At 41.6% G+C, this 11,794-nt stretch overlaps 1 protein-coding gene across 1 annotated transcript in view; it reads left to right on the top strand.

Annotated features, from left to right (window-relative positions):
* The window catches only part of LOC115124308 (BAH and coiled-coil domain-containing protein 1), a 182,120-nt gene that overhangs the window by 100,155 nt on the left and 70,171 nt on the right, over positions 1 to 11,794 (top strand). Inside the window, 1 exon segment of the mRNA XM_065010965.1 lies at positions 10,304 to 10,417. Coding sequence (XP_064867037.1) covers positions 10,304 to 10,417 — 114 coding nt within the window.

Genomic DNA, 11,794 nt, shown 5'->3' with positions numbered 1-11,794 from the left:
CCTATACATGATCCTTCACCGTGTCCTTTACTATCCTCCTATACATGATCCTTTACCATATCCTTTACTATCCTCCTATACATGATCCTTTACCATGTCCTTTACTATCCTCCTATATACATGATCCTTCACCATGTCCTTTACTATCCTCCTATAAACATGATCCTTTACCATGTCCTTTACTATCATCCTATACATGATCCTTTACCATGTCCTTTACTATCCTCCTATACATGATCCTTCACCGTGTCCTTTACTATCCTCCTATACATGATCCTTCACCGTGTCCTTTACTATCCTCCTATACATGATCCTTCACCATGTCCTTTACTATCCTCCTATACATGATCCTTTACCATGTCCTTTACTATCATCCTATATACATGATCCTTTACCATGTCCTTTACTATCCTCCTATACATGATCCTTTACCATGTCCTTTACTATCCTCCTATACATGATCCTTCACCGTGTCATTTACTATCCTCCTATATACATGATCCTTTACCATGTCCTTTACTATCCTCCTATACATGATCCTTCACCATGTCCTTTACTATCCTCCTATATACATGATCCTTCACCATGTCCTTTACTATCCTCCTATACATGATCCTTCACCGTGTCCTTTACTATCCTCCTATAAACATGATCCTTTACCATGTCCTTTACTATCATCCTATACATGATCCTTCACCGTGTCCTTTACTATCATCCTATATACATGATCCTTTACCATGTCCTTTACTATCCTCCTATACATGATCCTTCACCGTGTCCTTTACTATCCTCCTATATACATGATCCTTCACCGTGTCATTTACTATCCTCCTATATACATGATCCTTTACCATGTCCTTTACTATCCTCCTATATACATGATCCTTCACCATGTCCTTTACTATCCTCCTATAAACATGATCCTTTACCATGTCCTTTACTATCATCCTATACATGATCCTTTACCATGTCCTTTACTATCCTCCTATACATGATCCTTCACCGTGTCCTTTACTATCCTCCTATACATGATCCTTCACCGTGTCCTTTACTATCCTCCTATACATGATCCTTCACCATGTCCTTTACTATCCTCCTATATACATGATCCTTCACCATGTCCTTTACTATCCTCCTATATACATGATCCTTTACCATGTCCTTTACTATCCTCCTATACATGATCCTTCACCGTGTCATTTACTATCCTCCTATATACATGATCCTTTACCATGTCCTTTACTATCCTCCTATACATGATCCTTCACCATGTCCTTTACTATCCTACTATATACATGATCCTTTACCATGTCCTTTACTATCCTCCTATACATGATCCTTCACCGTGTCCTTTACTATCCTCCTATACATGATCCTTGACCATGTCCTTTACTATTCTCCTATATACATGATCCTTTACCATGTCCTTTACTATCATCCTATACATGATCCTTGACCATGTCCTTTACTATTCTCCTATATACATGATCCTTGACCATGTCCTTTACTATTCTCCTATATACATGATCCTTTACCATGTCCTTTACTATCCTCCTATACATGATCCTTTACCATGTCCTTTACTATCCTCCTATACATGATCCTTTACCATGTCATTTACTATCCTCCTATATACATGATCCTTCACCGTGTCCCTTTACTATTCTCCTATATACATGATCCTTTACCATGTCCTTTACTATCCTCCTATACATGATCCTTTACCATGTCCTTTACTATCATCCTATACATGATCCTTTACCATGTCCTTTACTATCCTCCTATACATGATCCTTTACCATGTCCTTTACTATTCTCCTATATACATGATCCTTTACCATGTCCTTTACTATCCTCCTATACATGATCCTTTACCATGTCCTTTACTATCCTCCTATACATGATCCTTCACCGTGTCCTTTACTATCCTCCTATATACATGATCCTTCACCGTGTCATTTACTATCCTCCTATAAACATGATCCTTTACCATGTCCTTTACTATCCTCCTATATACATGATCCTTTACCATGTCCTTTACTATCCTCCTATATACATGATCCTTTACCATGTCCTTTACTATCCTCCTATATACATGATCCTTTACCATGTCCTTTACTATCCTCCTATATACATGATCCTTCACCGTGTCCTTTACTATCCTCCTATACATGATCCTTCACCGTGTCCTTTACTATCCTCCTATACATGATCCTTCACCGTGTCATTTACTATCCTCCTATATACATGATCCTTTACCATGTCCTTTACTATCCTCCTATACATGATCCTTCACCATGTCCTTTACTATCCTCCTATATACATGATCCTTTACCATGTCCTTTACTATCCTCCTATACATGATCCTTCACCGTGTCCTTTACTATCCTCCTATAAACATGATCCTTTACCATGTCCTTTACTATCATCCTATACATGATCCTTTACCATGTCCTTTACTATCATCCTATACATGATCCTTCACCGTGTCCTTTACTATTCTCCTATATACATGATCCTTGACCATGTCCTTTACTATTCTCCTATATACATGATCCTTTACCATGTCCTTTACTATCCTCCTATACATGATCCTTCACCGTGTCATTTACTATCCTCCTATAAACATGATCCTTTACCATGTCCTTTACTATCCTCCTATAAACATGATCCTTTACCATATCCTTTACTATCATCCTATATACATGATCCTTTACCATGTCCTTTACTATCCTCCTATACATGATCCTTCACCGTGTCCTTTACTATCCTCCTATACATGATCCTTCACCGTGTCATTTACTATCCTCCTATAAACATGATCCTTTACCATGTCCTTTACTATCCTCCTATATACGTGATCCTTTACCATGTCCTTTACTATCCTCCTATATACATGATCCTTTACCATGTCCTTTACTATCCTCCTATATACATGATCCTTCACCGTGTCCTTTACTATCCTCCTATATACATGATCCTTTACCATGTCCTTTACTATCCTCCTATATACATGATCCTTCACCGTGTCCTTTACTATCCTCCTATATACATGATCCTTTACCATGTCCTTTACTATTCTCCTATATACATGATCCTTCACCATGTCCTTTACTATCCTCCTATAAACATGATCCTTTACCATGTCCTTTACTATCCTCCTATATACATGATCCTTCACCGTGCCCTTTACTATCCTCCTATAAACATGATCCTTTACCATGTCCTTTACTATCCTCCTATATACATGATCCTTCACCGTGTCCTTTACTATCCTCCTATATACATGATCCTTTACCATGTCCTTTACTATCCTCCTATACATGATCCTTCACCGTGTCCTTTACTATCCTCCTATATACATGATCCTTTACCATGTCCTTTACTATCCTCCTATATACATGATCCTTTACCATGTCCTTTACTATCCTCCTATATACATGATCCTTCACCATGTCCTTTACTATCCTCCTATATACATGATCCTTCACCATGTCCTTTACTATCCTCCTATAAACATGATCCTTTACCATGTCCTTTACTACCATCCTATACATGATCCTTTACCATGTCCTTTACTACCATCCTATACATTATCCTTCACCATGTCCTTTACTATTCTCATATACATTATCCTTCACCGTGTCCTTTACTATCATCATATACATTATCCTTCAACGAGTCCTTTACTATCCTCCTATATACATGATCCTTTACCATGTCCTTTACTATTCTCCTATATACATGATCCTTCACCATGTCCTTTACTATCCTCCTATATACATGATCCTTTACCATGTCCTTTACTATCCTCCTATACATGATCCTTCACCGTGTCCTTTACTATCCTCCTATACATGATCCTTTACCATATCCTTTACTATCCTCCTATACATGATCCTTTACCATGTCCTTTACTATCCTCCTATATACATGATCCTTCACCATGTCCTTTACTATCCTCCTATAAACATGATCCTTTACCATGTCCTTTACTATCATCCTATACATGAACCTTTACCATGTCCTTTACTATCCTCCTATACATGATCCTTCACCGTGTCCTTTACTATCCTCCTATACATGATCCTTCACCGTGTCCTTTACTATCCTCCTATACATGATCCTTCACCATGTCCTTTACTATCCTCCTATACATGATCCTTTACCATGTCCTTTACTATCATCCTATATACATGATCCTTTACCATGTCCTTTACTATCCTCCTATACATGATCCTTTACCATGTCCTTTACTATCCTCCTATACATGATCCTTCACCGTGTCATTTACTATCCTCCTATATACATGATCCTTTACCATGTCCTTTACTATCCTCCTATACATGATCCTTCACCATGTCCTTTACTATCCTCCTATATACATGATCCTTCACCATGTCCTTTACTATCCTCCTATACATGATCCTTCACCGTGTCCTTTACTATCCTCCTATAAACATGATCCTTTACCATGTCCTTTACTATCATCCTATACATGATCCTTCACCGTGTCCTTTACTATCATCCTATATACATGATCCTTTACCATGTCCTTTACTATCCTCCTATACATGATCCTTCACCGTGTCCTTTACTATCCTCCTATATACATGATCCTTCACCGTGTCATTTACTATCCTCCTATATACATGATCCTTTACCATGTCCTTTACTATCCTCCTATATACATGATCCTTCACCATGTCCTTTACTATCCTCCTATAAACATGATCCTTTACCATGTCCTTTACTATCCTCCTATACATGATCCTTTACCATGTCCTTTACTATCCTCCTATACATGATCCTTCACCGTGTCCTTTACTATCCTCCTATACATGATCCTTCACCGTGTCCTTTACTATCCTCCTATACATGATCCTTCACCATGTCCTTTACTATCCTCCTATATACATGATCCTTCACCATGTCCTTTACTATCCTCCTATATACATGATCCTTTACCATGTCCTTTACTATCCTCCTATACATGATCCTTCACCGTGTCATTTACTATCCTCCTATATACATGATCCTTTACCATGTCCTTTACTATCCTCCTATACATGATCCTTCACCATGTCCTTTACTATCCTCCTATATACATGATCCTTTATCATGTCCTTTACTATCCTCCTATACATGATCCTTCACCGTGTCCTTTACTATCCTCCTATACATGATCCTTGACCATGTCCTTTACTATTCTCCTATATACATGATCCTTTACCATGTCCTTTACTATCATCCTATACATGATCCTTGACCATGTCCTTTACTATTCTCCTATATACATGATCCTTGACCATGTCCTTTACTATTCTCCTATATACATGATCCTTTACCATGTCCTTTACTATCCTCCTATACATGATCCTTTACCATGTCCTTTACTATCCTCCTATACATGATCCTTTACCATGTCATTTACTATCCTCCTATATACATGATCCTTCACCGTGTCCTTTACTATTCTCCTATATACATGATCCTTTACCATGTCCTTTACTATCCTCCTATACATGATCCTTTACCATGTCCTTTACTATCATCCTATACATGATCCTTTACCATGTCCTTTACTATCCTCCTATACATGATCCTTTACCATGTCCTTTACTATTCTCCTATATACATGATCCTTTACCATGTCCTTTACTATCCTCCTATACATGATCCTTTACCATGTCCTTTACTATCCTCCTATACATGATCCTTCACCGTGTCCTTTACTATCCTCCTATATACATGATCCTTCACCGTGTCATTTACTATCCTCCTATAAACATGATCCTTTACCATGTCCTTTACTATCCTCCTATATACATGATCCTTTACCATGTCCTTTACTATCCTCCTATATACATGATCCTTTACCATGTCCTTTACTATCCTCCTATATACATGATCCTTTACCATGTCCTTTACTATCCTCCTATATACATGATCCTTCACCGTGTCCTTTACTATCCTCCTATACATGATCCTTCACCGTGTCCTTTACTATCCTCCTATACATGATCCTTCACCGTGTCATTTACTATCCTCCTATATACATGATCCTTTACCATGTCCTTTACTATCCTCCTATACATGATCCTTCACCATGTCCTTTACTATCCTCCTATATACATGATCCTTTACCATGTCCTTTACTATCCTCCTATACATGATCCTTCACCGTGTCCTTTACTATCCTCCTATAAACATGATCCTTTACCATGTCCTTTACTATCATCCTATACATGATCCTTTACCATGTCCTTTACTATCATCCTATACATGATCCTTCACCGTGTCCTTTACTATTCTCCTATATACATGATCCTTGACCATGTCCTTTACTATTCTCCTATATACATGATCCTTTACCATGTCCTTTACTATCCTCCTATACATGATCCTTCACCGTGTCATTTACTATCCTCCTATAAACATGATCCTTTACCATGTCCTTTACTATCCTCCTATAAACATGATCCTTTACCATATCCTTTACTATCATCCTATATACATGATCCTTTACCATGTCCTTTACTATCCTCCTATACATGATCCTTCACCGTGTCCTTTACTATCCTCCTATACATGATCCTTCACTTTTACTATCCTCCTATAAACATGATCCTTTACCATGTCCTTTACTATCCTCCTATATACGTGATCCTTTACCATGTCCTTTACTATCCTCCTATATACATGATCCTTTACCATGTCCTTTACTATCCTCCTATATACATGATCCTTCACCGTGTCCTTTACTATCCTCCTATATACATGATCCTTTACCATGTCCTTTACTATCCTCCTATATACATGATCCTTCACCGTGTCCTTTACTATCCTCCTATATACATGATCCTTTACCATGTCCTTTACTATTCTCCTATATACATGATCCTTCACCATGTCCTTTACTATCCTCCTATAAACATGATCCTTTACCATGTCCTTTACTATCCTCCTATATACATGATCCTTCACCGTGCCCTTTACTATCCTCCTATCAACATGATCCTTTACCATGTCCTTTACTATCCTCCTATATACATGATCCTTCACCGTGTCCTTTACTATCCTCCTATATACATGATCCTTTACCATGTCCTTTACTATCCTCCTATACATGATCCTTCACCGTGTCCTTTACTATCCTCCTATATACATGATCCTTTACCATGTCCTTTACTATCCTCCTATATACATGATCCTTTACCATGTCCTTTACTATCCTCCTATATACATGATCCTTCACCATGTCCTTTACTATCCTCCTATATACATGATCCTTCACCATGTCCTTTACTATCCTCCTATAAACATGATCCTTTACCATGTCCTTTACTACCATCCTATACATGATCCTTTACCATGTCCTTTACTACCATCCTATACATTATCCTTCACCATGTCCTTTACTATTCTCATATACATTATCCTTCACCGTGTCCTTTACTATCATCATATACATTATCCTTCAACGAGTCCTTTACTATCCTCCTATATACATGATCCTTTACCATGTCCTTTACTATTCTCCTATATACATGATCCTTCACCATGTCCTTTACTATCCTCCTATAAACATGATCCTTTACCATGTCCTTTACTATCCTCCTATATACATGATCCTTCACCGTGTCCTTTACTATCCTCCTATAAACATGATCCTTTACCATGTCCTTTACTATCCTCCTATATACATGATCCTTCACCGTGTCCTTTACTATCCTCCTATATACATGATCCTTTACCATGTCCTTTACTATCCTCCTATACATGATCCTTCACCGTGTCCTTTACTATCCTCCTATATACATGATCCTTTACCATGTCCTTTACTATCCTCCTATATACATGATCCTTTACCATGTCCTTTACTATCCTCCTATATACATGATCCTTCACCATGTCCTTTACTATCCTCCTATATACATGATCCTTCACCATGTCCTTTACTATCCTCCTATAAACATGATCCTTTACCATGTCCTTTACTACCATCCTATACATGATCCTTTACCATGTCCTTTACTACCATCCTATACATTATCCTTCACCATGTCCTTTACTATTCTCATATACATTATCCTTCACCGTGTCCTTTACTATCATCATATACATTATCCTTCAACGAGTCCTTTACTATCCTCCTATACATTATCCTTCACCATATAATTTACTATAATCCAATGCATTATCATTCAACGAGTCCTTTACTATCATCATATACATTATCCTTCAAGGAGTCATTTGCTATCCTCCTATACATTATCCTTCACCATATAATTTACTATAATCCAATGCATTATCATTCAACGAGTCCTTTACTATCATCATATACATTATCATTCAACATGTCATTTTCTATCATCCTATACATTTTCCTTCAACGAGTCATTTACTATCCTCCTATACATGATCATTTACTATCATCCATACATTATCCTTCAATGGGTCCTTTACTATCCTCCTATACATTATCCTTCAACGGGTCCTTTTCTGTCATCCTATACATTATCTTTCAACGAGTCATTTACTATCCCTTATACATTATAATTTACTATCATCCTATACATTATCATTCAACGAGTCCTTTACTATCATCATATACATTATCCTTCACCATATAATTTACTATCGTCATATACATTATCCTTCAACAAGTCCTTTACTATCATCATATACATTATCCTTCAACATATAATTTACTATCATCATATACATTATCCTTCAACATGTACTTTACTATTCTCCTATACATTATCCTTCAACATGTACTTCACTATTCTCCTATACATTATCCTTGACCATGTCCTTTACTATTCTCCTATACATTATCCTTCAACATGTACTTCGCTATTCTCCTATACATTATCCTTTACCATGCCCTTTACTATTCTCCCATACATTATCCTTTACCATGTCCTTTACTATTCTCCCATACATTACCTGTCACCTCTTTGAAAATAAGTGTTTTAACTCATGTGTTATCCTGTGGGATCAAACCCTTATCTTGTTAAAACATTTCATGAAATCAAACTCTCCTTTATCCATGACTACCTCCTAGTCTCATGACTACCTCCTAGTCTCATGACTACCTCCTAGTCTCATGACTACCTCCTAGTCTCATGACTACCTCCTAGTCCCATGACTACCTCCTAGTCCCATGACTACCTCCTAGTCTCATGACTACCTCCTAGTCCCATGACTACCTCCTAGTCTCATGACTACCTCCTAGTCCCATGACTACCTCCTAGTCCCATGACTACCTCCTAGTCTCATGACTACCTCCTAGTCCCATGACTACCTCCTAGTCTCATGACTACCTCCTAGTCCTAGTCTCATGACTACCTCCTAGTCCCATGACTACCTCCTAGTCCCATGACTATCTCCTAGTCTCATGACTACCTCCTAGTCTCATGACTACCTCCTAGTCTCATGACTACCTCCTAGTCTCATGACTACCTCCTAGTCCCATGACTACCTCCTAGTCTCATGACTACCTCCTAGTCTCATGACTACCTCCTAGTCCCATGACTACCTCCTAGTCTCATGACTACCTCCTAGTCTCATGACTACCTCCTAGTCCCATGACTACCTCCTAGTCTCATGACTACCTCCTAGTCTCATGACTACCTCCTAGTCTCATGACTACCTCCTATTCTCATGACTACCTCCTAGTCCCATGACTACCTCCTAGTCCCATGACTACCTCCTAGTCTCATGACTACCTCCTAGTCTCATGACTACCTCCTAGTCTCATGACTACCTCCTAGTCCCATGACTACATCCTAGTCCCATGACTACCTCCTAGTCCCATGACTACCTCCTAGTCCCATGACTACCTCCTAGTCTCATGACTACCTCCTAGTCCCATGACTACCTCCTAGTCCCATGACTACCTCCTAGTCTCATGACTACCTCCTAGTCTCATGACTACCTCCTAGTCCCATGACTACCTCCTAGTCTCATGACTACCTCCTAGTCTCATGACTACCTCCTAGTCTCATGACTACCTCCTAGTCCCATGACTACCTCCTAGTCTCATGACTACCTCTTAGTCTCATGACTACCTCCTAGTCTCATGACTACCTCCTAGTCTCATGTTGTGATACTTCCCTAGTCTCCTAATCACTCCTTTAACTGATTTCTAAAAGCAGCCCACGAAACAAACTGAAGCCATGACATCACACTCCCTTTCTATCTCCTGAAGGATTCCCTCCTTCCTTCTCCAGTTTATCTGGTCCTGTGCTCAAATACAGTGTCTTAGTGTTCTCATGAGTGTGTGTGTCTACAGGAAGGAGGAAACACCTCGCAGCCCTGCTCGTAGAGGACCGGGGCGGCCCAGGAAACGTAAATCAACCCCCGCCGCTGGCCCAGGCTCCTCCTCTGAGACCCAGAGGAAAGTCAAGTGAGTGTGTGTGTGTGTTGTAAGGCTCATCTCCCTGCCTGGCCATAGCCCAAACACACTGACAAGCCTCCTACATATCACTGCAATCCAGGAGACTCATGCCATCAACAGGAAATGGGAGAACCCAGCTGACCCCTTCAAGGAAGTCCAGTTTAACCTAATCTTTACCTAATCAGCACAGAGACTACATTGTATTACAGTTTAATCCACATCGGTGGTGTGTTTGTGTGGGCGCCTGTTTGTGCATGTGGATGTTTTAAGTGTATGTATTCATTTCAAGATGTCGTTTGTGTAGTGTGTGTGTGTGTTCTACACGTGTGTATGTGTGGTTGGGTGTGTTGTGTCCGTCCACATACTGTCTGGGAGTGCCTCTGTGTGACTGTGTTCCATTGTATTCCTCTGTCCATGTGTCTCAGCCAGTTTCCGCACAGCTCATTTAAAACCTGAATGGCATTACTGTGGGCCAGAGGACGGCCAGGAGGGCTGGGGGGGCAGGAGGGCTGAGGGGGCAGAGGGGGCTGGGTGGGCAGGAGGGCTGAGGGGCCAGAGGGGGCCAGGAGGGCTGGGGGCAGGAGGGCTGAGGGGGCAGACAGGGCCAGGAGGGCTGGAGGGCCAGAGGAGGGCTGAGGGGCCAGAGGGAGGGCTGGGGGCCAGGAGGGTTGGGGGGCTGAGGGGGCAGGAGGGCTGGGGGCCAGAGGGGCAGGAGGGCTGGTGGGCCAGAGGCAGGAGGGCTGCCCCCAGGGGGCTGAGGGGGCAGAGGACGGTCAGGAGGGATGGGAGGGCTGAGGGGGCAGGAGGGCCAGAGGGGGCCAGGAGGGCTGAGGGGGCAGGAGGGCTGGGGGGCAGGAGGGCTGAGGGGGCAGAGGGGGCCAGGAGGGCAGAGAGGGGCCAGGAGGGCTGAGGGGCAGAGGGGGCCAGGAGGACTGAGGGGGCAGAGGGGGGCCAGGAGGGTTGAGGGGGCAGAGGACGGCCAGGAGGGCTGGGGGCAGGAGGGCTGAGGGGGTAGAGGGGGCCAGGAGGGCTGGGAGGGCAGAGGGGGCCAGGAGGGCTGGGGGGCAAAGGGGGGCCAGGAGGGCTGGCGGAAAGAGAGGGGCCAGGAGAGTTTGGGGGGCAGGAGGGCTGAGGGGCCAGAAGGGGGCCAGAGGAGTCTGGGGTGTGCCTGGGAGCTGAGAGCGGTGGAAGGGGGCTGGTGGGGGTTGTAATTAGAGTCCTGTGAATTATCATGTAATCTTCCCCAGCTCCAGGAATGGGACATGGCCTATTATTAAGGCCAGGGAGTCAGAGGGGTCAGGTGGGGATCGGGTCGGTCACACAGGGCCGTACAGCCACCAAGACACACTGACACACACTGACAGCCCGTTGCTCTCAATTTATCTG

Source organism: Oncorhynchus nerka, linkage group LG26 (assembly GCF_034236695.1).
Source record: "Oncorhynchus nerka isolate Pitt River linkage group LG26, Oner_Uvic_2.0, whole genome shotgun sequence".
Classification (NCBI taxonomy): domain Eukaryota; kingdom Metazoa; phylum Chordata; class Actinopteri; order Salmoniformes; family Salmonidae; genus Oncorhynchus; species Oncorhynchus nerka.
This window is presented reverse-complemented; position numbering and strand designations above follow the sequence as displayed.